This window comes from Bombyx mandarina, chromosome 19 (assembly GCF_030267445.1).
Source record: "Bombyx mandarina strain Sakado chromosome 19, ASM3026744v2".
In the NCBI taxonomy this organism is placed as follows: domain Eukaryota; kingdom Metazoa; phylum Arthropoda; class Insecta; order Lepidoptera; family Bombycidae; genus Bombyx; species Bombyx mandarina.
The window spans coordinates 2,078,146-2,105,321 of record NC_143225.1 but is presented as its reverse complement, the minus strand read 5'-3'; the positions used below and the strand labels follow the sequence as shown (position 1 = coordinate 2,105,321).

At 44.0% G+C, this 27,176-nt stretch overlaps 1 protein-coding gene across 1 annotated transcript; it reads right to left on the bottom strand.

Moving 5' to 3' along the window:
* Window positions 1-497: 497 nt before the first annotated feature.
* LOC114244655 (nose resistant to fluoxetine protein 6) lies at window positions 498-25,433 on the bottom strand. The gene is made up of 13 exons (XM_028176539.2): window positions 24,379-25,433; window positions 20,201-20,340; window positions 14,995-15,147; window positions 14,396-14,552; window positions 13,197-13,314; window positions 11,666-11,753; window positions 10,319-10,485; window positions 5,887-6,072; window positions 4,468-4,647; window positions 3,847-3,997; window positions 2,897-3,077; window positions 2,028-2,170; window positions 498-1,301 (listed from the first exon to the last, which is right to left on the bottom strand). Exons 1-13 carry the CDS (start codon window positions 24,470-24,472, stop codon window positions 1,095-1,097), a joined length of 1,965 nt encoding a protein of 654 aa, XP_028032340.2. The 5' UTR covers window positions 24,473-25,433; the 3' UTR covers window positions 498-1,094.
* Between the last annotated feature and the right edge of the window lie 1,743 nt (window positions 25,434-27,176).

Sequence of the window (27,176 nt, the reverse complement as noted above, 5' to 3'; positions counted from 1 at the left end):
TGGGACGATGCGCATGCCACCCGGTTCCTATTAATACCAGTAACTTTACAACATTACAGCTGAATCAGACGATGGACCGCATTAATAGCGATATGCGATACGCAACGAAAACACATTTTTTTAAATACATTTGAGATCAGAGGATCGTGCATGGTTAATATATTTTCTTTATATGGCTTAGATGGTTGGACGCCCATAGACATACATCATCAATGCACAAACATCCTTGAGATTTGAGTTCTAAGTCTCAGTTTTACAGTACAACGGCCGCCCTTTCCTATCTACCCGTGCAGGTTCACAACACCTACCACCAGTATTCGACTATTCTACAGACATCACTTGTCTCAAGGCAAGTGACGGCTTAAAAGAGTCAGAGATATTTCCTGGGCAGGTGCCATAGATAATATAATAATAAACTTGTCAGCGCAAACACACAACCATAGACAATACACTTAACACACACAACACGTGCCGGTTTCAAATAAAACAACCAAAAATCTAATAATTTAATGACAAGTTTTATTATTTGTTTACACGATTCCCGTGTCAAGTTCACAATAAAAAAAACTAAAATTACGTATTACATTTGAGGCCATCAGCGCAAAAATGGCCTAAGCTTACCATAGTTATTATGGAGCAATGAGGTTTAAGTTTCATAAATTTGAATTTGGGTAGACAAAAAAACAATACGCGCAAAAATAATGTTTATAAACCCATTTGTTATCTGATTCTATTGGTGAAAATATGGTACGGCCGGTCTCGCATCAAAATTTATTAAATTTTAAATAAATCTCAATATACATATAGGTAAGCATGATTATGCTAACCCATAGACACAGCCCACTGAGTTTCTCGCCGGATCGTCTCAGTGGGTCGCGTTTCCGATCCGGTGCTAGATTCTGCGAAGCACGGCTCTTGCTAGGGCCAGTGTTAGCCACTCCGGCTTGAGCCCCGTGAGCTTACCTACACACGTGAGGGTGAAGCTGAAATAGCCTCTCAAGGCTATCAGCATAGGTAGGAAAAAATAAATAAAAAATAAAATGATTATGAAAAATTGTGGGTTAAGCCATTTTTACGCTGACAGCCTCATTTAATCAACAATATTCGTGTCTTCGTCGAACTTGCGAGACCAGATCGCAAGGTTTGTCCGGTCTTCGAGTTGGGGTTTCCGCGGCGGGCATCTCCCTCGTTTGGTCTGAAGCGATCGCTTTCCAGAGCTGCAGTCCAGGCAGCTCTACGAGGAGACACAGAGGCACCGACACCGCGTACGATAACACCGAAGTTGTGATGAACAGTGAAAGCTGTAACCAAAAAAATTGTAATTGGAAAATAACACCTACCACAACTGAGACGAATCTCATATTATTCTTTTTTTATATTATTCTTTTTTTATTGCTTAGATGGGTGGACGTGCTCACGGCCAACCTAGTTTTAAGTGGTTACCGGAGCCCATAGACATCTACAACGTAAATGCCGCTACCCACCTCGAGATATGAGTTGTAAGGTCTCAGTTTTAACAGTCCAACTGATGCCCCGCCCTTCAAACCGAAACGCATCACTGCCTCACGGAGAAATAAGGAGGGTGGTGATACCTACCCGCGCCGACTTACAAAATGTCTTACCACCAGTAAAATAGTTCACCAGTATTTTAAAGTTAATTAAAATGTTATTTATGTTATGTATATTTTCAATTAATTATTACTGGTGATAGGACCTCCTGTGAGTCCGCGCGGGTAGATGCCACCACCCCGCCTATTTCTGCCGTGAACCAGTAATGCGTTTCGATTTGAAGGGTGGGACAACCGTTGTAACTATACTTGAAACCTTAGAACTTATATCTCGAGGTGGGTGGCGCATATACGTTGTAGATGTCTATGGGCTCCAGTAACCACTTAACACTAGGTGGGCTGTGAGGTCGTCCACCCACATAAGCAATAAAAAAAATTGGGTTCTTTTTCCGGTTTCAGGAGCTGGCAGGGGTGGATAGGGTAGGATGAAGGTTTGTTTTTTCTAAGTTATTCACTCACTAATGAGAACAGACTGATGTGTCCCACGTGGGTGTTCTCCGCCATCGTGAGCCTGAGGACCGTGAAGTGCACCAGGAACACGCAGTACGAGAGCCTGCCCAGAGCGTGGAAGCCGCGCCATTCCAGCGCGTCTCGTACCAACGCTGAAAGCGAAGATCCCATTTCACATTACCATAACATTAAGAGCACACCATGTCGTGGCCTCAAATTAAATGAGCTTTGGTAAAGACGAGGCTTTCCACCATCTGCCTACGTAGAGTTCTGGAATACTTTAGCCACATTGCAAGAAAGGATAAAGGCAGCTCGGAGAAGCTAATGGTGACTGGCAAGGTGGACGGGAGAAGACCACGAGGTAGAGGCCCGATACGTTGGACTGACCAGATCCGCACTACCCTCGACACCACAGTTCACGATGCTCTACACTCGGCGGCAGATAGAGGCAAATGGCGTGGAATGATCCGGAATAAGCTCTTGTTGCAAGAAGGTGGTCACGACCATCAGTATTGAGGAAACCGAAGTAAGAAGAAGAAGGTAACGACTTAACATCAGATACATCATAAGCTCGTTTTACTGGACCTCTTGTGAGTCTACACGAGTAGGTACCACAACCCTGCCTATTTCTGTCGTGAAGCAGTAATGCGTTTCGGTTTGAAGGACGGGACAGCCGTTGTAACTATACTGAGACCTTAGAACTCATATTTCAAGGTGGGTGGCGGCATTTACGTTGTAGATGTCTATGGGCTCCGCTAACCACTTAGCACCAGGTGAGCTGTGAGCTCATCCATATACGCAATCAACAAAAAAATAACCTATAGCTTGTCCCATTTACGGTTCGTCTACCCTGAGAGCTCCAGCATGCGGTAACTTACATTTACAGCGGCTGAAGCAGCCGAGTAGGAAGAGATTGAAGCACACAGCGACCAGGGTCCTGTCCAGAGCCGCGTAGAGGGCGGCGGCCCAGGGCGGCCACGCCGTCCGGAGGAACACACTCCCGCCCAGCGTCACGCCCAATCCGACAAATAGCGCGGCGTGGAAAATCACGTTAAATGACTGTGGAGAAATTGTAGCGATATAATAAAATGACTTAAGATCGCACGGGTAGGGCACGTTTTTCTGATGAAATACGTACTTGACAAATGTTCGCGATTTACTTCCACGGTGAAGGAATAGGATCGTTTAGTAAAAATCAAACCATCAAAATTATAATTTGCCTAATTATTGGTGGTAGGACCTATTGTGAGTCCGCATGGGTAGCTACCACCGCCCTGCCTATTTCTGCTGTAAAGCAGTAATGCGTTTCGGTTTGAAGGGCGGAGCAACCGTTGTACTGTAAAAACTGAGACTTAGAACTCATATCGCATTTACCTTATCAATGTCTGAAGGTTCCTGTAACCACACAGCTCATGTTTTAAACTAAAAAAAAATCAGAAAAGGACCCTAAACTTGTCCGCAGTTTGATTCAGGGTCTCATTCGCTGGAGATCTTACGGCTTAATCGCGATCTAACATTGGGAGGCTGGTCATAAAACTAAAAAAATATATAACGAAAGCGAAAAAAACCCGGAACAATTATAATTTGCGTAATTACTGGTGGAAGGACGTCTTGTGAGTCCGCACGGGTAGGAACCACTACCCTGCATATTTCTGCCGTGAAGCAATAATTTGTTTTGATTTGAAGGGTGGGGCAGCCGTTGTGACTATACTGAGACCTTAGAACTTTGGTTGGTGGCCCACTTACGTTGTAGATCTCTATGGGCTCCGGTAACCACTTAACCGTGGACCGTGTGTCGTCTACCCACCTAAGAAATAAAAAATTGTACCATGTTCCTGGCCAGCTTGTTCCCGCTCGTCTGGTTATGGTACAGAAGGAAGGCCACCGCCACGCCCCCGATGTAGCCGGGCAGGTTCATCCAGAAAGGCAGCAGCACCAGCGACAGGATCTCAGATCCAGCAAATATCGTCCGGATAAGCCTGTAAATATTTCATTAGTTACGTGTTTGGTTTTGACACAAACAATATTCATTTACAACGACAATCGTTCTTGTTACGATGAGATTATCAATAAGCCAAGTTTGATTATTCGAGTATTTAATAGTTTAATCTTAATTATCGATCGAAACGTCAGTTTTAGTTAATTATTGAGAGAATTATTTTTTCGCATTTGTAATCGTTAAGTAATAATAACTATAATAACGTCCAGCCTCGATTTAGGATTCCCTGTGTTATGGGTATAAGAGACTGACATACATACTTATATATGTTTAAATATATACATATATAGATAACAAACACCGAGATACAAAGCAAACTATTTATCACACAATGTTTGCCCGGTGTGGGAATCGAACCCACGACCCTAGGCACAAGAGTCAAGGGCCGTTAAGCACTGCACCACCGAGTCGGTCAAAGTCTAAGGTAAATGTGTATCTATTATAACTTACTCCGGCGAATAAGCAGTTGCAATTGGCATGAGGTCGTGCCAGTACACGACGACGCCTGTTGCTGCTGCAGGACCGGCCATGAAGATCATCAGGACGAGAGCGGTGGCACTCCGGTACTTCATGAGGATAACTAGGAGTATCATTCCTAGCACGTGGAGCTGCATGGATGCCGCTAAATACCTAGCGACGTGCAATAAGATCGACTTGGTAAAGTGTGCTGTGTGAATTTTTTTTCAATTGCTTAGATGGGTGTACGAGCTCACAGCCCACCTGGTGTTAAGTGGTTACTGGAGCCCATAGACATCTACAACGTAAATATGCCACCCACCTTGAGATATAAGTTCTAAGGTCTCAAGTATAGTTACAACGGCTGCCCCGCCCTTCAAACCGAAACGCATTACTGCTTCACGGCAGAAATAGGCAGGGGTGGTGGTACCCACCCGCGCGGACTCACAAGTGCTCCTACCACCAGTAAAGTAAGAACGAATCTAACGAATTTGCTCTACAGTGATTTTAACATTTCTTGAAGACACCTTAGTGGTACAACAGATTTTGTGAACGCGCCCTTTCGATTTAATTTTTATTTATGTAAAGAAACTTGAAATAGCACAGAATCTGATGATAAGCAAAAAAAATGAACATTTGAAGTATTCAATTTTGAAAACGTAATATGTTTTATTTACATAATGTTACGCCGGTAAGAGAAAGGCCATCTTTCGCCGTATAGCCGAAACGAATATTAAAGGATCTAGTAACATCTAGAACGATCGAGAAGTACAACGCCATCTATTGTCAGAATAGCGGAAACACATATCGAAAATACTCGACTTGTGAGGAATGTTCTCGATAATTCTAGGGATGTCGTATCGACTATAAAAGCGTTGTAGAAATGGCACGCAGTTAGTTACTAATCGGAACTACTCGAAACGAAACACCGAACGGATCACATGAGCCGAAGCAGAAGAAGTGAAGTGCTTTAAGTACTCTAAGCGGTATACGTATTAATTTACACTTCGGTAGAATTTTTTATTCATCCCGAACCCAGTGCGTAACAATACTGTTAAATTTCTGAACAGTATTTATAACCGTTATTTAGTTTAAGCGACATTTCACTTAATACGCAACAATTTATCTTTGTAATTAAAGGTGGGTTTTATTTGGTATTAGCATCAACAATTCCATGGTTTTAATTGGACTTCAATTAAGTTTACTCCATTCGAATAGGTGAAGTTTTTTGTTATGATACTATTTTCAAATTTTAAACTTTAAATGGCTCTCCTGTAAGTTTGCCAACATGTCGATTAAACCAAAGAGCCTTTGACCCCTCGATATATAAATATGAGCAGGCACTACACCGCAAGACATCAGTCGACAACATATTTCAACCTGTAACAATGACAAACACCATTACACTCTTACCAGGTATGTCCCATGCAGAATTTTCCGCTCGGCAAAAAGTTTTGGATATACAAAATGTGGTACCACCATCGCTCTGAGCAATCCTGGGCTTCTCTATCCACTAGCCACGCCCACTGCGGGCCAGAGCCCAACATTGGGAACCAGGCTATCGTGAACCATAGCGCAAACAGCGCCATCGGCGTTAGTCTGTGGAGCAATAGGGTGTTAGAAATTGAGACCCAAAGAAGAAGAACTTACTTTATAATACTGGTTCTTTGACATTGGAAGATATGGGTATGTACCGACCACCAGACCATACTATTACTAAAGTTTATTACGTCTCTATAGCAGTAGTACAAGCTTTTTTATAATTCGCATCCTAAATCGTATCTGGAGTGATGGCAAGAGTTCTCCAGCATCACGATCCTTCCCATTTTTACCATCCGTCAAACACTAAGACACACCATTCCCATTTTCTATATGCTAGAGACTTCAAACCAATTTATAGATCGATAGTTTCACTTTGGACCTCACCATGGCGACACAAAATGAAAAAAAAAATATTCACATCCTTAGCACTATACACTTAATATTTGAGATTAGATATTAATATTAGAGATATTTGCTTAGCACTAAGAATACAACCCCAGAACCAAAATTCAGAGTAGACATAATATTTAGTGGACTTTAGAATTGATGCAAAGATTATACCTGTACAAAGCGTGAATAAGACGAACAGTGGCGTAGCGAGGGAGTGGCAAGGGGCGCATCATGCTCCAGACGCTACTCAAAAAATGGCGCCAAATAGACCGCAAAATAAAAAAATATATTGGATAATTTTTATTGGTATTATAATTGATTCTTGGAAAACATATTTTAAATTTTGTGTCACTGTTTCATAAATAATAAATGTTAATACGCAAATAGAAAGGGAAAAAGGAACACTAATAGCCTAAATTGGGGCGCTAAAAAGGTATTGTGCCCCGGGCGGGAGTTATATATATTTTTTTTTTTTTATGATTGAAGATTACTGGTGGCCCGGAGGCCTTTCCAGTTTCACCAGGACAGGTGGGCGAGCAAAGGCTCAGCCAGGAGGGGTGGGATTTGCTAACAGCTGCCCGAGCGCCTCCGAAGGAGACCTAACAACTCCAGAGTAGCTGCTTCGCGAATGAATCTACTACCGGATCGGAATCGCGACCCGCTGAGAAGATCCGGCGAGAAACTCAGCGAGCTGATTCATGGGTTAGGTTGCACGGCGAACTCTTTGTCGAGTTCGACGAGTACGGTTACCGAGGTCCCTAAGCCTGCTCCTAGAGCTGAAGGCGTCTAGTGCAAAGGTTATTGGATCTGATGGATCCGTAAGGACGTGTCTAGGGCGTCGATGGTGACTGGCTCCTGCGTGATCAGGATTCGGGGAGTAGTCAGCGGCGGCTACGATAAGGCGATTATCATGACGCATAGCCTTATCGAAGTACCGTTCCGACGCTGACTTCATGTATTTCTGTATAGATTCGAGGCCCAGGTCGTCGTGTAAGTCAACGTTCCTCACGAACCACGGAGCTCCGACGGCTAACCTGCAAAAGCGGGATTGTAGAGATTGAAGGGTGTCTATGTGTGTGCGGGCCGCGTGAGCGAACACCACACTCGCGTAAGTCATGACGGGCCTTATGCAAGTTTTGTAAAGTGTCACCTTGTTCCGAAGGGACATTTTACTCCGCTTACAGAGCATGGGGTAGAGTCTACCGAGAATAAACGCGGCACGGTCACGGACTGATTTTATATGCGGGCGGAATGTCATCGATGCATCCAGTGTAACGCCCAGGTACTTGACCTTCCTGGCCCAGGGTATGGATTGACTAAAGAGAGTAATCGGGGGTGTGAGATTCCTCCTCCTAATACGGGAGGAAATCCGTGTGGAGCTTCCCCTCTGAAATAGCACCGCAGTACTTTTCGCTGGGTTGATGTCTATGCGCCATTTTCGGAACCACTGTCCTAGCTAGGGCTAGCTAGGGCTAGGGCTGCGCTCTGAAGCTTCTTCGCGATTAGGGACTTGTTTCTACTGGAATAGTAAACAGTCGTGTCGTCGGCGAATAAAGCTAAATGGGTCGGCGGCGACCGGGGAATATCGTTAACGAATAAGCTAAATAGGAGGGGTGAGAGGACAGAGCCTTGCGGGACTCCAGCTGTGAGAGGTCGTGGGGAGGAGCGGGTTCCCTCGACTCGATATCGAAAAGAGCGGTTCGACAAGAAGTCCCGTATGATGAGCACGAGACTATCCGGCACACCCATGTTGAATAGTTTGAAAATCAAACCGTTGTGCCAGACTTTGTCGAACGCTTTTGCGACGTCGAAGAAGAGAGCTCCCGTGTATAACGGTTTTGGTCGATTAAGCCCCACAAGAATGTGCTCCGTGAGGCGGTGCACCTGTTGAACGCATGAGTGATTTGTACGGAATCCGAATTGTTCATCGATGAGAATGCCCTTGGATGAGACGAAGTCTCTGAGGCGTTTGTAGAGCAGACGCTCATACAGTTTGCCTAGAGACATGAGGAGGCTAATCGGGCGGTAGCTCGTCGGATGATTTTTTGGTTTATGTATGCCGATAACGTCCGCTTCTTTCCACACCGCGGGAAAGATACAGTTCGCCATAGCGGCATTGAAAATAGATGCCAACATCACGATGAGTTGGACGGGTAGAAGTTTAATAACGCGGTTGGATATACCGTCGGAACCGGGAGCCTTGCGAGGACGTAGGTCTTTGATCAAGTCTTTAACTTCCATCGGGGTGACGGGTGGTAACGCATCCGAGGGTGGCAAGGAGACTCTGCGTTCTACCTCACTGTCTACTAATTCTACATGAACAGGGTCCACGGATTGAGTGCTGGGCGTGCACTGGGTTTGCAATGTATCGGCCAGCAACTCTGCTTTTTCGTCATCATCAAACGCCGCGAGTCGGCCTGAGGGGTCTACGAGGGGGGGCATAGTTACTACCGTATCCGATTTGAGAGTACGAGCTAAGCGGTAGTAAGACCTTTGGGAGGGCGCGAGTCCTTCTAAGAAATCAGACCATCTGGCATCTCGGACTTCGGCGATGCGAGTCTTTACGTCGCGTTGTAGGGCACGCATTCGAATTCGATTTTCCGCGGTAGGATACCTGTCGTAGGCGCGTATCGAGGCGTTCTTAGCTCTAAGGAGTTCCCTAATATCATCGGACAATTTGAAGCGGTGAAGGAAGTCCTCCGCTACAACTTGTTTCGATGATCTATCTAATGTTGAGGTGATGTGTGACGTTAAGATGTCTATGGCTTCAGCGGTATCCTGAGGAGACGGGATAGAGTCCGGGTTAAACGGGAGCGATGGTGGATCAGATTCAGCCAGGCTGATGCCCAGCGTGTGCCAATCCACCACAGTCCTCGTGACGGGAACGGAGTCGGGAGCGCGACCGAGCTTCATAACGACGGGACGGTGGTCTGAATCTAACTCTGAAACTACTTCGATCGAGTGTAAGCTCAGAATTACGTTTTTTAATAACGCTATGTCGAGTATATCCGGGCGATGCGCGATATTTAGCGGGTAGTGAGTCGGTGTTAGCGGAGCAACGATATCGAAGGCGAGATCATCGACTAACGCGTCAAGCCGCCTGCCATTCGGGGTTGTGGTGTGTGAGTTCCACCTGATGTGTTTACAATTTAGGTCGCCCGCCAGAATGACAGAGCTCCCCATGCCGAGCAGCGCCTCGATATCACTGCTTAGAACGATCTTATCCGGTGGAAGATAAACGGACGCGATAACGATCGGCGCGTGTCCCGTCAGTGAGATTCGGCACACTGATGCTTCGATATTAGCGAGCGCGGGAGGATCGAGCGGCGGGAGTTATAATTGCTACGCCACTGAAGGAGAAATGTAAATGTCATGCTTTACAAGGCTGCCATTTCAAAGTCAAAAAGTCATACTTAACTAACTACAGTGTTTTAAAAAAAAATTTAGTATTGAAATAACTTTGTTATGATTGTCGGGTTACTCGTTGCCCGGGAGACCTTTCCAGTTTTACCAGGGCATGTGGGCGAGCAAAGGCTCAGCTAGGAAGGGTGGGATTAGCTAACAGCTGCCCGAGCGCCTCCGAAGCAGACCTAACAACTCACGAGCAACTGCTTCGCTGGGCATTTAAAATTAATATTATTTCTCACCCCCACAAAGATTCTCATCATTAACGCCCCCGCAACTGGTGTAGGGAGTCCAACACTCATATAAACATCCTATCCATTAAGTACATATATTTTCTACATGGATACCAAGTTTCAAGCCAATAGAATGCATAATTCAGTAGTTATAACGGAACATCCGTAAAAATCACTGTAGATTTATATATTAGTATAGATGAATGAAAGCAAAACTGTGTTAACTGAATTACAATAGTTGGACGACTTATCCGCGACCTGTACAGAACGATTACCTGATCCATCGATTTAAAACTGACTGAAGACAGCTGAAGATCGTTAATGAACGTTTCTCGGAAGACAACAGAACCGTGTACGCCGTCAAGAACCCCGAGATAGAGAAGAACGCTTGGACCCATAGTGGAGAATTAACTATCATCTGCCAAGGGAACTGATCGTACAGCTGTGGATAATAAAAATTAACATTATATAATATTCAGACACTAGATTGCTGTATTTAAGTATTATAATATACTAGACGATAACCGAGCCTTGCTCGGTTTTTTTTTTGTTAAATTGTGTTTTTTAGAAATTATATTTTTAAATGCGAATTACATACTGATAAAATGTTGAAATATTCCAAGATCGTTTAGTATATAAATAAATAATTCATTTTCTTGGTCTAACCTTAAACCAAACTCATTGGCTTCGGGTTGCTTAACAACGCCATCTGCTGAAGTAACTTTAGTGTTATTGTGTCTTTAAAGCAGTTAGTTGCTCTCAATTTAGAAAAATAGTATTACTATTCGCCAATAGATGCCGGGAAGAGTCATAAAGTTGATTATCGATAAAGTTTATTTATTATTGAAAACACGAATAAAACAACATTTTCTGAAAATAAATCGTAGCTAGATCGATTTATCGCCCCCGAAATCCCCTGTATACTAAATTTTATAAAAATTGTTGGAGCCGTTTCCGAGATTCAGATTATATACCTATATATACAAGAATTGCTCGTTTAAAGGTATAAGATTCTATATAATGTACATGTTATTCAATTTAAATGTTGATTATGTAAATGAAATGAACTTTTATTTCTTCATATCACAAACAGACTGTAATAACTTTTTTCGGAAAAGAATACAGGTAGATAAAATAGAAGAAATAGAGTTCTAAAACCGTATCGTGACAACGATATTTTCAGGATTAATCGGAATCTCGTCGTTTCGGTACTAGGACGTCTTCTGAACATCCACGGGTAAGTACCACCGCGTTGTCTATTTCTGCCGTGAAGCAGTAATACTTTTCGGTTTGAAGGGCGGGGCAGCCGTTGTACTGTAAAAACTGAGAACTTACAACTCATGTCTCAAGATGGATGGGCGGCATTTACGTTGTTGATGTCTATGGTCTCCAGTATCCGCTTAACGCCTGATGTGCCAAAAAACATGATTCCTTTGCCGTTCTATACTTATGATAAAAATAAAGCTGTTGCCGCGCCATATCTATGGTCTTGAAAGGACGCGGGCAGCTACTAATAATCTATTACGTGCCCAATGTTCATGTTTAGTTTAGTTTATAATAGGAATTAAATTATAGGCTTATTTTCGGCTAATATTTTATAAATTATTTGGTTCAGAACTCACTTTTTCAATAAACTCCGGATTGTCTGTGTAGGAATAAACGTAAAATATGAAAACGTTTGAAAATATAACACACTGCATGCCGAAGAACCTGCAATCGTGAATGTAACATCAAATAAACGAGCAAGTGTCCTAACAGTTTCTACGGTTGTAAGATTAAAACGCATTTAATCTTCCAAACCATAAAATTTTCAGGTAGTATGTTTTTACCAGCTCTGTGGAAGATCTTCTCTTTCTCGATTACTTCAGATCGTGGGAAGTTGAGAGCGTAGAACTTTATTTACGGCTGATTTTTGTTTATTTTTTTCCTACTTATTCTAGTAACCTTGAGGGTTTATACTAGATTCGCTGGGCGAGTAGGAGAGCTCACGGGACTTTACCTGATGAATTTGCTAATACTAGCTCTAGCAAGAGCTTTGCAGAATCTACCACCGGATCGGAAACGCGACCCACTCAGAAGATCCAGCGAGAAACTCAGTGGGCTGTGTCTTAGGGTTTTTTGTTAATAAAGCCTCGGGACACTTTTATACGCACGTATTGGTCGTGGTCATTCAAGAGAACAGAGGGAACAGAGGGAAAAAATTGGGCTACCAGCATAAAATAATTAAGTTTTAATACTAAAAATGTCGGATAGCAAAGCCAACACAGATACGCTTTTAAAAGGAACCTATCGTAGTATTTAAACGACACAGACGCGTCGCTTGTTATGAATATATAAAGACCATGAACACAGTACACAGAGTACAATAGAGTTCATCCATACTACCTGGAGCCTGGAGCCACTGCATTCATCAACAGTGCTTTTCCAAAGATCTTTATTGCCGTGTACCATCTGGCTTTGGAATGAGCTCCCCTCCACGGTCTTTACTGAGCGCTATGACATGTCCTTCTTCAAACGAGGCTTATAGAAAGTACTTAAGAGTAAGCAGCATTTTTTTAAATAAAAAAAATTTAAAAAAAATTTATTGCTTAGATGGGTGGCCGAGCTCACAGCCCACCTGGTGTTAAGTGGTTACTGGAGCCCATAGACATCTACAACGTAAATGCGCCACCCACCTTGAGATATAAGTTGTAAGGTCTCAGTATAGTTACAGCGGCTGCCCCACCCTTCAAACCGAAACGCATTACTGCTTTACGGCAGAAATAGGCAGGGCGGTGGTACCTACCCGCGCGGACTCACAACAGGTCCTACCACCAGTAATTACGCAAATTATAATTTTGCAGGTTTCACTTTTATTACACGATGTTATTCCTTCACCGTGGAAGTCAATCGTGAACATTTGTTGAGTTCGTATTTCATTAGAAAAATTGGTACCTGCCTGCGGGATTCGAACACCGGTGCATCGCTTCAACACGAATGCACCGGGCGTCCTATCTTTTAGGCCACAACGACATGTCGGCTCTGCCCCTGGTATTGCTGAAGTCCTAGGGCGACGATAGCCCCTCACCAATAAGTTGGTCGTATGCTCGTCTGCCTACAAGGGCAATAAAAAATAATAAAAAACGCATCGATTGTAAAATTTGAAATAGTCACCTGATACCTTCGATGCTGGCAACGTCCTTCAGTCTTGGTTGAGTCTTCGGGCCGCATCGATTGCGAATCAAAATGTCCAAGTTACGTTTCAGAGAAAATGCCATTAAGTATTTATTTCCTGAAACGTCGAGTGGCTTTGGAATCAATTGACTTTGATTAGTTTTTAATGCCTGGGTGGGCGGAAGATCTCACACCCCACCTGGTGCTGAGTTACCGGATCCCATAGACATCTACAACGTTAATATCGCCACCCACCTTGAGACATGCGTTCTTAGGTCTCAGTTTTTACAGTACAATGGCTGCCCTACCCTTCAAAGCGAAACGCATTACTGCTTCACGGCAGAAATAGGCAGGGCGGTGCTACCTACGCGTGCGAACTCAGAAAACGCCCTGCCACCAGTAATTACGCAAATTATAATTTTGCGGGTTTGATTTTTATTACACGATGTTATGCCTTCACAGTGGAAGTCAATCGTGAATAATTGTTAAGTACGTATTTCCCTACAAAAATTAGTGCCTGCCTGTGGGATTCGAACACAGATGCATCGCTTGATACGATTGCACCGGGCGTCTTATCTCTATGACACATTGATTGATGATATTGAGTATACGTTAGGACAGTGAGGAGATATGAATACTGTAATACCAAAATCGAATGAACTAGGAACCAATAGTAAGGAAGCCGGTGAGGCTAGAATAACATCATCCCATCTTCAGTTATAAGTCTATAAAAGCCGTCCCCAAAGAGCCACAGGAGAATGAGTAGCACTGTTTTCTAAGTATTGTATCAGTACAAAAACCTACTTAAGTATGTTAATCAGTCTTTGATACCCATAACAAAGGGATTCTTAAAATTGGGACCGGATTACCGTGCGCCATCTTATCCCAGTTATTTAAGTTATTTATTATTATTATTATTTTTCCAATTCGAATAAACTCCGTTTAATAGTATATCCAGTTATTCTAATAACTATGTACGTTTGGTGAGAAAATAAGCATCTTTAAGCCGAAAGCTCAATGCTTTACAATTAGAACTTCCCAAGTCTAGAGGTATTTATTATCGGGTCCAATAATGGGTCAAGGTGTGTGGCGCATTTACGTTGTAGATATCTATGGGCTCCAGTAACCACTTAACACCAGGTGGGCTGTAAGATCATCCACACATCTAAGAAAAAAATAAAAAAAATAAGGACACTTACCGTCAACTTTAACGCATCTTTCAGCCAACACGTGCAGCACTGTCGCGAGACAAGCGATCGCAACTAATGTTGTGCAGAAAACAGCAAGAGCCCGCGCTGAGCCACTCACTGGCTTCGCGTCTTGGCTGACGCACCAGTCCATGGACAGCAGTTCGGCCTGAAACACAGAAGGGCTACCCTTAAATAATTACTTCCTAATGAATACACACTTAACTTATGTTCACTACACGAATTCAAACACGCAAAAAATTAAAATTTAAGTAGAGATAGGTAGGTAAAGAAAAACCTTTAGTATTTAACCCTTTAGCCTTTAAAGCTCTTTAATTAAAAAAAAAGGTTTGTCTTAGACGGATTCACTGACCTTATCTGTCAGTTCAATTTTGGATAATTTAATAATACTTACTGTTTGAAATATTCATGTAATAAATTACATAAACCGCAATGAAGTCTTTTATTGTTCATTCATTCTGTAGTATTTAGAAGTCTCAAAATCGATTTTTGCATTCACGTTGTGGCCTCTATGGATTTCAATAAACACTTTACATCACATGAGTTCGTTTAGCTTTATAAGCAATAAAATAAAATGCACATGTACCTACCTGCAAACCATATTTCAAAACGCTTTGATTGACACAATTCTGGACTGAGTTCCATGACGTGTCAGCCGCCTGCTCCCTCCGACATCTGGACACACAGACGCCGCGGTGTATCTGAGTTCTATTGTAGTGCTTCAGTGTTTGACTTGAATATTCCTGGTGAATTACAAAGATATATTTTTAATTTACATTTCATGTTCAATCTTCGTCTTGTTCCTATCGTTTTCCTGGCTTAGTACCAAAGTCCGCTTTCCTATTAAAACTCCACTTTGCCTGGTCTTTAGTATCTTTCTGTGTGAGGTTATTCTCCTCCAAATCTGCCTTTACAACATCCAACCAGCGCTTCTTGGGCCTACCGCGGGTTCTTGGACCTGGTACGTAAAGGTTGAGGCAGCTATTTCCAACGTAGTAGCGAGGCTTGCGGCTTCGGGCTTATGTGATTGTATCATCGGAGACGACTTAATTCTTTACTTACTTTGTAATTATAAAAAAAAATACTTAATTCGTTTAGTACTTCGGTCACATTGCTCGGAAGGATGGTAGCAATCTCAAGAGGCTCATCGTGACCGGCAAGGTGGGTGGAAAAAGGTCGTTAAAGGAAGGAAGTCGTTAAGGATACGTTGGTCCGCATCGCTTTTGATTCCACATTTTATAACGCCCTCCCTCCACCCCGCGAAGGTGATACAAAAGGGTGGTCACGACCCCTAACAGTGAAGAATACGTCACAAGGAGGAATTAGTTTAGATATAGCGTACCCCGCATCGCAGCCAAAAGATAACATGACATTCACTGCTTTTTTGTATGGTTAGATGAAGGTTCGAGTTCACGGCTTATCTTTATCTTTACGATGAAAGGAAGATCTTCCACCAAGCGAGTGATATTGCTCGGTAGCCGACACGATCCAAATGACGTTTTTTTCTTATCTAAGCTGCTGATAGCCTTGACAGGCTATTTCAGCGTAACTTTAACTAGTAGGTGAGCTCACAGGGCCCAAACCTGACCTAACACGAGCCCTAGGAAGAGCCGTGCTTCGCAGAATCTACCACCGGATCGGAAACGCGACCCACTGAGAAGATCTGGCGAGAAACTCAATCGGCTGTGGGTTAATTTACTCGTCGAGCCCTTCGTCGCGAGCGACAGGTTCGACGAGAACGGTGACCGGTGTTTGAGTTTCCTAAAAGCACCGTTAGTGGATCGGGAGGATCCGAAATGACGTGTTTGGGGCGACATCGACTGCTTTCCATTCTTTCCGCAGGATCGGGAATGCGAATATAGTTGCGCGGAACTGCTATATATGTAAGGTAATTTTGAAAATGTCGTAAGCGAGATTCAGGCATCTGTCAAATATCTTGTGTGCTGTGACGACTACCGCCACAATCTAGTGTTAATTGTGAGCCAATAGACATTGCAACTCGAATTCCGACACCCACCTTGAGATATAATGTCCAAATTGCAATTACATTGTATAATTGTTGTCTAACTTCTAAAAAACTTATTCCATTGTTTCATATAGTACATAGTTCAGGATACCGCGAATAACTGATAAATCTATTTCATAAAAATCAAAGTATGCGCGGACTAAAGGATAGATTAGTTAAGGCTAACTTTGATATCCGTTTCAGTAACCACTTTTTTTTTTTTTTTTTTTTTTCACAGGAGAAAATCGCCGGATCCCCACCCGCGCGGCAGGTGGGGTATGTGGGAGTTGAACCTCACTAAAAACTCCTGCCGCTCACAACCGGCGCCCTACCTCGGACCGGGCCGGAGCCCGGGCTCCGGCCCGGTCCGAGGTAGGCCCCGGAGTCGGGGCTATTGAAACGGCGGGACAGGGTTGACGCAGAGCACATTACATCCATCCCACCGTCCCACGGACGCCGGACCGGCGGTCGCCAGCGACACGACCACCGGTTCCCTCGTTCAGCGGGCCGAGAGCCCGCTTTGATGGCGCCGCGTTACACCTTCCCCCAGAGCGGTCGGGGGAACGCGGTCCACCATCACCCGGCTTCCTATTGCGGGTGAGTGTGCAAAGCACGCCACCCCACGTCTGGGTCTCTCCCCGCACAAAGCGGGTGGGACCCCTAGCTCTTAGGGGGCCAGGTCACGGATACGACCCCGGTCCCGACCCCCTGCTCGGCGGCGGCGGGTTTCTGCGTAGTGAGGAGAGCTTTCCCTCACTCGCCCCGCCGCCTCCTTCTGCGAGATGGTGCACTCGCAGAAGTCGAGCATAGCCTTCCATGACTCATCGCTGCCAAGCATCGACGCCACGACGCCAGGCAGCGACAAGTCAGGTCCTATCTTTGCGACCAGGACACGGCGCTGCACCTCCCACGCGGGGCAGACAGCGAGCGTATGCTCCGCCGTGTCCAGGTCGTGTCCACAATGGTGACACCTCGTCGTCGGCTCAGCCCCTATCCGGCGCAGGTACTTCCCGAAGCATCCGTGCCCGGTCAGCACCTGCACCAGACGAAAGGTGAGACGTCCTTCGCCACGATTCACCCAGTCATCAAAGACCGGGTAAACCGCCTCGACGGTCCGTAGCCCCCACGTGGGGTTGGCCAATCGCCTCGACCACGACTCGAGCACGGACCGCCGAGAATGGGCCTTCCGCGCCCGCAGCTCACTTTCGGGAAGACGCGCCACGCCCCGAGCACGAAGCTCGCTGCGCCACCGATAGTCGGCAGCGAGCGACTCCGCCTCCAGCTCCCATGGCGGCGTCCCCGCCAAAACACACGCCGCCTCGAAGGAGACGGTGCGATATCCGCGGATGACCCTGATGGCAACGGTGCGCTGCGGCCGGCGCAGGAACCGAGCCATAGTGGCCCGGTTGCGCGGCTCAGCCCACACAGGTGCACCGTACAGGGCCATCGATCGCACCACCCCCGCGTAGAGGCGGCGCACAACCTGATCTGGTCCCCCAATATTCGGGAGCAGCCGGCTCAAAGAACCGGCCGTCCTCATCAATCGGGGGACCAGCTCCGCAAAGTGAGCACGAAAAGCCCACCGGCTGTCCAACACGAGGCCGAGGTACTTCAACTGCACCCCGACCCCTATCCGGACGCCTCCAACCACGATGTGGGTGTCAACGGGTGGCGCCCTCCGCGGCCCGTGAAACCACAGAGCCTCGGATTTACTGAGCGCCACGTCGAGACCCAGCCTCCTTATCCTTCCGACGACGAGGGCCACTCCCGCTGTGGCGAGACGGGCAGACTCCCTATAATCATCCCCCCGGGCCACGACCAACGTGTCGTCCGCGTAACAAATAACGCGGAGGCCCGGGAGGAGGGCGCCCCTCAGCACCCAGTCGTACCCGATATTCCACAAGAGGGGGCCGAGAACCGACCCCTGTGGAACACCACGCACGACCGGAAAACGATGAAGGTACCCACCGTACCCGGTACATACGACCGACCTGGCCCCCAAATAGGACCCAACCAGCCGGCGGAGGTAGAGGGGCACTCCATGCCTCTCCAGTGCCCCCCCTATCACGGTCCAGGGCAGAGTGTTAAGTGCGTTGGCGATGTCAAGAGACACCGCCAGCGCCACCCCACCCCGAGAAACGGCCTCGTCCGAGAGGGACCGCACGCGAAGAATTGCATCCACGGTCGAACGGCCCTCCCGGAAGCCGTACTGCTCCGCCGACAGGTCAGGCCCCACCCCGACCAGGTGCCGAACGATGCGGGCAGCCAGAATACGTTCCAGCAATTTTCCCGCCTCGTCCAGCAGCACGATAGGACGATACCCGGCGGCTGTATCCACCGGGCGCCCCTCCTTCCTCAACAACACAAGTCTACCCGTCCGCCAGAGCGACGGAAACCGTCCCGACTCCAAGCAGCCATTATATAGCTCAAGGAGCTGGTCCCCCAGGGCACCGAGGGCCAAGGCCAATACCCGGCCGTGGACTCCGTCCGGGCCGGGGGCCGTGTCTTTCGCAGTCATCTTGACAACGGCCACCCGGAGCTCTGCCTCGGTAATACGGGGCACCTCAGCAGGAGCTTGGCCGTCGACGGTGTCAGACGGCCCGCCCATAGCGGGAGGGACAAAACCCTCCCGCTCCTGCGGGAACAACGCCGAAACGATGTCCCGCAGCTGCTGGGGCTGGAGACGCTCAGTCATAGAGGGGGCCCACGGGCGTAACTTGCCGCGTACCAATTTGTATGGGCTCCCCCACGGATCCGCTTCGAGCGCCTTCGGTAATCACTTAGTGCAAGGTCGGTCGTCAACTCCTCTGTAAATCTAAAGCAATAAAATTTGTGAACTAAATAAACGAAAAGGACCGGTTTATAAGAAAGCAATATCGGCTTACGAATGTCACCATCGCATGTTACAAAATGAACAAGGTCACACATATTCACGTACTGCGATACGATCTATCGCAATGAAATTGATTTTACTTAAACATAGTTCCAATAGACACAACCCACTGAGTTTCTCGCCGGATCTTCTCAGTGGGTTGCGATTCCGATCTTATAGTTGGTTCAGCGAAGCACTGCTCTTGCTAGGGCAGATGTTAGCAAGTTCTCTCAGGTTGAACCCCGTGAGCTCACTTACCCGACCACGTGTAGTTGGAACATCCCCTTAGGCTACCGAAGATTAGGTAGGAAAAAAAAGGAATTGAGCCTGGGGCTTTGCAAGCTACGAATTTCAGGACACACGAAGCACTATGGAATATGGCGTCACTATCATTGAAGTACACATGTACGAGAGAGATGGCGAGCTATTGAGCACCAACAAGAATATTCGAAAACTGAAAAAATCAATTGCTGATTTTATACTAAAGACACACATTTGTTAAGTGTAATCGTGCGCTAACATGCGCGTACCGTATGATGTCATATGATAAGATCTTCTCTGAAGTACCCAAAACAAGTGTAAGTTGAAGCTTGCAAATCAGATGGTAAAACTACTATATCTCTCTTACTATATTATCTACTATACTATCTACTATATCTCTCTAACTACTTATAATCTCATGAACTCCCTATTGTTTATTAACAACGCAACCCAATAAAGATTTTCTTGGCGCAAGCTATATGTTTTGATCAAAACTATTACGCAAATTAATTCTCTCTCTTACGCCACTTAGAAGCACGCATCAATAACTAACACACAAACATTTATTCATACTTGGCCTTTGTCTATTTGCTTTTCAACATTAGTAGCCCCAATCTACTCAATTTTAGATGTCCGATTACGAAATAAGATTGATTACCTGTAATAAACTGAGTAATGATGATTTTGGTTCCGCCACTTTCAGCACGGCGTCAACAGTACAGTACACGTCTCCGGGTTGCTGGCATTGGGTCCAATCGTCCAGGGCATAAAGCGGAGGTATGGAGTTGAAGAATGTGTCTAGAAAAAATGGTTCTTCGGTTAATACTTTGTATTTCTATCGGACGTATCGATGTTTTGTGACATCGAAATTTCTAGACTATTCTTTTATTATTTTCACTAGCACTTCTATTCCCTGGAAAATTCAGTCTAGACCCGACCTTCTGCAATGAAGAGATCGACCAAGAATAGAAAAAAACGTCAGGATTAATCATTTGGTGTCACGACCATCTGGTTTAGTGGTAAGTGACATGGTCACTACACAAGGGGGTCGCGGGTTCGAATCCCGCCAAGGGAGGATATTTGTATGATAAATATAAAATGTATTTTCCCTGGAACCCTGGTTATGGATGTATCTTAAATATATGTATGTGTATAATAAAAATCTTACATTTATTTCCGTTATCTGGTACCTGTAAAACAAGTTCTTTACGAACTTAGCACGGGACCAGTTAACGTGGCGTGATTGTTAGTTTAATTAAATAAAAAAAAAAAAAAAAAATTGAGATTGAGGGCATATTATTTGAAAGCAAATTTAACAGATCCAACCTTCCGTCGAATGTAGAATTATTATTGAATGTACAGTTATTATTTTTTCTACATTATTTTTACTGTACACTGACATACGCAACGAGAATTCATACGCAAACTTGACCTTTGAGTGTCATAACTTTGTCTAATGTCAGTACTTCTGATCGTTCACATTTCTTAGTAATTAATTACCTTTGGCTTCGAAAATAATTAGGAAGGCTGTGGGTGTATGGTATATCCGATACAAATGCGCCAATCTGGCCAATAAATCTATGGGCCATTATGAATTAGCGGATGTCGTATAAACCTAGAAGAGAAGGTACCAAGCTCACTCTGCCTTACTGTAGCCTAGTTAAAGAAGTATATTCTGGTTTGCAAAGTATAACAGTCACAAAGTTCTATTGAGACTTCAACCATAACTCCAGGTGAGTAGCGCTATTATCGCTTGTAATGTCTTTGTGTGGATCTAGGACCTATTGAGGTGAGGCATCCGCTGGATTCAGGCAGTGCGAGTCCCTTCCTGTGATAAGGCTTGTGAGAGACCTATGTTTAGATATCATTGGCTGAAGGATACGATAGATGTCTTTGGTTAGAACCATTCAAAACATCATGAGATATGTGCTCGTCAGTTCATCTTCTTCTCTATATATAAAAATGAATTGCTGTTCGTTAGCCTCGCTAAAACTCGAGAACGGCTGCACCGATTTGGCTAATTTTGGTCTTAAATTATTTGTGGAAGTCCAGAGAAGGTTTAAAAGCTAGATAAATATGAAAATGCTCGGAATTAAATAAAAATAACAATTTTGTTTTTCCTTTTATGTGTCCCCCGTCCGTCTTTTATCTATCGATTGAGGCACTATGAAATCTGCCGGGTCAGCTAGTCTATCAATAAAAACTCCTTATTGACATTGGTCTCCACAAATGAACATCACAAAAACTAGATATAACCATACTATTAAGTGCTAATGAAATCCATTCACTTATTATGAAACATTATCGTAAACCTGGTATGTATTAATCTTTGAACAGTTATATGTAGATCGCGCGAGCACACCAAAGATGAAGAAATAATGTCGTTTTAACACAGAGTTATTGAAGTTTCAAAACTTGTATTAACAGTATTCTATGTGCTTAGTGCGAGTTTTTTAACGTTTTCGATAGCGTAAAAGTTAATCCAATTTTGTATGCAGTTGGAACAGCGCCCCTAGCGGCAAACGTAGGTAAACGATCCTATTCCATACAAAATTAAATATGAGTTAACTTTTACGCTATCGAGAACATTAAAAAACTCGCACTAAGCACACTGGCTCTTTTATTATTTTACGTTAATTACACTCGAAGACTCAGCGAGGGTTGACATCAGGTGGCTGATCGCAAGACTCAAGTCAAGTCCCTATGCAGCATGATAAGAGAACAGTGACATACTGCGTGGACCCCATATGATGTAGGATAAGGGCATGGAGAAGTTAATACAAAAATCGTGTTCAATAATCCATTGTAAAATGTTTGTTAAATTACCGTTTACATAATATAAACATTTCTACGACAAAGTTTTCTTAAATAGATGTGATAAAAGTTTAATAAACTCTGACAATGGACCGCAAACTAAAAACTTTAAAAAATAACAATAACAATAATAATAATTTAATAACTAAAATATATTGTTAAAAGAAATCTCTATAAGCAAGGTTCCGAAGATAAGCTAATTACGAGACCAACAAAATTATTGCGGCCAAGAATCCTGTGCTTTCGTGAATAGCCATGTTGATAGTAAAAACAAAGCTTACCTACAAGTAACGCTTCTACTAATAATCATGATAATAATTAAAAGTACTTGTGGAATCGAGGTAACAAAAATATTATGAGCATATTATTTGTACGGTTGAACGATGAAAAAGTAATTCTCATTTAAAATAAATTGAAAATTTTTAATTATTGTTGGTTCTGTGGCCATTTTATGATAGGTCTAAAAAATTTTCATTCTTGGAATTGAGATGCCAAGAGTGACAGTAAAAGGCATTTCCGTAAAATAAAATAAAATTTATTCCTTTAATTATAGCAGCTTCATGCGGCCCTGTCATATACCATATCATCAGCAGCGGACTTATCATGATGGAATTGCCGTTATAACTATACCTACATTTAAGATTTAGACTTAATGTCTGATAGTTTATTCACGCTGTGATTGATGTCTATGGGTTCCGGTAACCACTTAATACTAGGTGGACCGTGAGCTCGCTCTCCCTTACAAAATAAATAAAAAATTGCCAAACTTAATTGCGAATATCTGATAGCGTCACGAATAGGCTCCAATTATGACGTTATTTGAAGAAAAGGATCGATTGGAAAACAACGAAATGTCCTTTAAAAACCTATTCAATTTACGAAACGCCCGAACCGACCTAAATCTACAGTATTTCTCTGTGCTTCAACTTCGATTGAAGTATCCGTGGTTTAATGGGAAATTCACCCTTATCGTCTGATGCCGACACACACGGATTAATGACAATTTTTCAAAGGAAACACACACTTAACACAAACGGCTTCCACTAAGCAGGAATACAACATCGTGCAATTATAATGAAACCCGCAAAAATATGTGAATCTTCTCAATTATGAAGTGGTAGTAGAGTTTATTGTAACCTAAATTAAAAAGCAGGTACCGCCATCTGAACTTTACTACTGCGAAAGGGAGTTGCGTTCCGGCACGACCCGTGGATATTTTTTGCATAGAGGGACGAGCCACCCTTAAGACAAGAGTACTAAGGTCTCAATTTTAACAGTACAACGACTGGCCCACCCTTCAAACCAAAAAAAAACTGGTGGTAGGACATTAGAGTCCGCACGGGTAGGTATCACCACGCTGCCTATTTCTGCCGTGAAACAGTAGTGCGTTTCGCTTTAGAGGGTGGGATAGCCGTTGTAACTATACTGAGACCTTAGAACTCATATCTCAAGGTGGGTGCCGGCATTTACGTTGCTACGTTGTTGGTGCACGTTAACACCAGGTGGGCTGTGTGCTCGTCCACCAGTCTATGCAATAAATAAAAGAGCAAAATAAATGTTAGATTTTTGAAGTTATACTTCTTTAGGCGCGTTATGAAAAATTGATGAGAGTGAAATTTTACGATGCGCGCGCACCGTGACACAAAATTAACAGAATGAAGCTGCCCACTAAATCGCTCATTACAATACGACCGACGTAACTTGGCGAGTCTGAATATAGCCGCAGGTGAACTTCGCGCATGTACACTCGTAAAAAAAGTGTTAGTAGCATTCATTTTTTAGTAATATAAATGACAAAATTATTATTTAATATAATTCATACTAAATATTATTAAATTATTAACGTTAAATATTTATTATTAATTATTTAATATTTAAAAAAAAGGAAATAAATTGAATAAAAATAAAATATAACTTCTTACGCGCGTACTTAGGTATGTACACGCACCCTTTTTTTTTTAATATACCTGTACCCAAAACTCTTCGGACACATCACAAACTTGTCGACAATTATAAACTCACCGTTCACGTTAAATCCCCGACAGACACTCGCGGAGCTCACGACGATCAGTAACGACCACATTTCACTAATGCAGTCACTCCGCAGACGGAACATCTCGCGGTGTTGTCACCGGCGGCGCGCTGTCGCAACGCCAATAAGGCCGGCGTCCCTTCCCCGACGCTTTCGTCAGTATTTCGATACGCAGCGAAACAAGCAAATCTATTTCTCTCTTAAACACAACTGTTGCATTATGCTCATTGTTATGATAAGTTTGCAATGCGTGTTTCTATATTTGTAACTTACTTGTGTAATGCGAGAACTTTTTGTTTTTAAAATTTTTAGCTATGTTTGAGTGGGGTCTTTTGTGTAGTGCGCGGTTTTCGTGTCACGAACGTCGTGTATTTAGATTTGTAAGCCGCGATTATTACTTAGCCACTGAGGCTTCGAAGTTGTCTCTGGTTGTTGACCCCGGCATCGTATTGTGTTATCAATAGGTTACAGCATTAGATTAAGTCAGACGTCGACAACCTTGTCAACCAAAAGAGCCAAATATAGATAACACCTAATTGAAATATATTCAAAGAGCCTTCTTTTTTTTATATATATTTTTATTGTGTTTCGAAAACGTTTAATAGTCTCTTACAAGCCAAGTTAATAAGTAATAGTTCGTGCTTGAACTAAACATATCGCCGAAGAAGCCGTAGCTGAAGAGTCAAAGACGCGGTTTGACAGCCACTGGACTAAGTGAAGAGATTGCCCGTCTACGCCCGTAACTATACTGAGACCTTAGATCTTATATCTCAAGGTGGGTGGCGCGTTTAACGTTGTAGATGTCTATGGGCTCCAGTAACCACTTAACACCAGGTAGACTGTGAGCTCGTCCACCCATCTAGCAATTAAAAAAAACGATATACATAAAATTTTCATAAGGATTCTCAAAAGTTTTAGAGGTTGGGCAAACTATCACCCTTGGGACCTTTTGTTCTTAATGACTACAATGGCTACTAATAGATTTATTTCTTCTTCGATAAATCTGTCAATGAGTCGAAGAGTGAAGTTTTTTTTTTTTTATTGCCTTTGTAGGCAGACGGGCATACGGCCCACCTGATGGTAAGTGGTTACCGTCGCCCATGGACTTCAGCAATGCCAGGGGCAGAGCCAAGCCGCTGCCTACCGCTTAATACTCTCCACAAGCCTCGTTTGAAGAAGGACATGTCATAGCGCTCGGGAAACACCGTGGAGGGGAGCTCATTCCATAGCCGGATGGTACGTGGCAAAAAAGACCTCTGGAAACGCACTGTGGATGACCGCAGTGGCTCCAGGTAGTATGGATGAACTCTACTCCGGTGGCGGGCGGTGCGATGGTAAAAACGAGATGCTGGTATCATCTCGAACAATTCCTCAGAGCACTCCCCATGGAACATACGGTACAAAATACAAAGGGAACCGAAGTCCCTCCGCAGACCCAGAGGTTCCAAAAAAGTTCGCTCGAAACGTTTAGTTCTTTCATTTGTACTCAGAAAGGAACCACCTTCTGCCGCTTCAGATAAAGTTTACCTTACCGGCTGCGTGATTTTACCATTATGATTTCAGACTATAGCTGTCCACTGCCGAGCTTAAGCCTCTAAAATTGATCTAATGCGGCCGGTCTCTTGCCACCTACATTCAACGTGACCCAGTAATTTTCACTAGATCGTCGGTTGGTAGGTGCCCACCCACACTACCATACACATTTTTTTTGTTTTTTTTTTTTTTATTATTGCTTAGATTGGTCGACGAACTCACGGTCTACCTGGTGTTAAGCGGTTACCGGAGCCCATAGTCATCTACAACGTAAATGCCGCTACCTACCTTGAGATATAAGTTCTCTCAGTATAGTTACAACGGCTGCCCCATCCTTCAAATCGAAGCGCATTACTGCTTCATGTCAGAAATAGGCAGGGTGGTGGGACCTACAAGACGTCCTCTAACGTATCTAAATCACTCGATAGAGCTATTATTTAACGACAATTTCGTTTACATATGAGAAACGTTGCCCAAAATCGTAAGCAGAGCCAGTTCGCCTTGAAACACGAGATGTACTTGCGAAAGAAAACGTTGCACTGAAACTTGTTGTTAGTGCAATAATGTTTATGCTAAACCAGCTATTTATTGAGTAACGCCCCAAAGTGGGGACACGTTCACGTTTTGCAGAATATTATTCCTGTTCGATCACTTTCTTGTCTTTTTTTATCATTGAGGGAATGCTGGTGGCCCGGAGGCCTTTCCAGTTTCACCAGGACAGGTGAGCGAGCAAGGGCTCAGCCAGGAGGGGTGGGATTTGCTAACAGCCACCTGAGTGCCTCCAAAGAAGACTGAACAACTCAAAAGTAGCTGCTTTGCGAATGAATCTACTACAGAATCGGAATCGCAACTCGCTGAGGAGATCCGGCGAGAAACTCAGCGGGCTGATGTTTAAGTTAGGTTACATGTCGAACTCTTTGTCGAGTTCGACGAGTACGGTTACCGGGGTCCCTAAGCCTGCTCCTAATGTTACGAGCTAAAGGCGTTTAATGCAAGGGTTATTGGATCTGATGGATCCGAAGGATTGTTTCTTGTGTCAAAGCATCAACAGATGCTTCCACACACGAATTGTCACATTAAGTTGGGACTTTGTACAATTATTGGCAAATTAGGGTAATTTCTATTAAATTAACATCAACAAACGACAAGTGGCGCCCGAATAGTTGTGTGTTCCCAGTTTGGCAAAACAGACGACAGCTTACAATAGTACGTCATACAGGTCTAGAAGAAAAAAAAAACACTTCTTAATAATTAT

Bases quoted from the DNA above. Each gene is read 5' to 3' on its own strand.
- LOC114244655 (XM_028176539.2), bottom strand. From the start codon at position 24,472: ATGTTCCGTCTGCGGAGTGACTGCATTAGTGAAATGTGGTCGTTACTG. The intron at 13,315-14,395 runs GTAAGTGTCCTT...TCGACGTTTCAG, and splicing joins AAGATGCGTTAAAGTTGACG to GAAATAAATACTTAATGGCA. The intron at 10,486-11,665 runs GTGAGTTCTGAA...TATTATCCACAG, and splicing joins ATCCGGAGTTTATTGAAAAA to CTGTACGATCAGTTCCCTTG.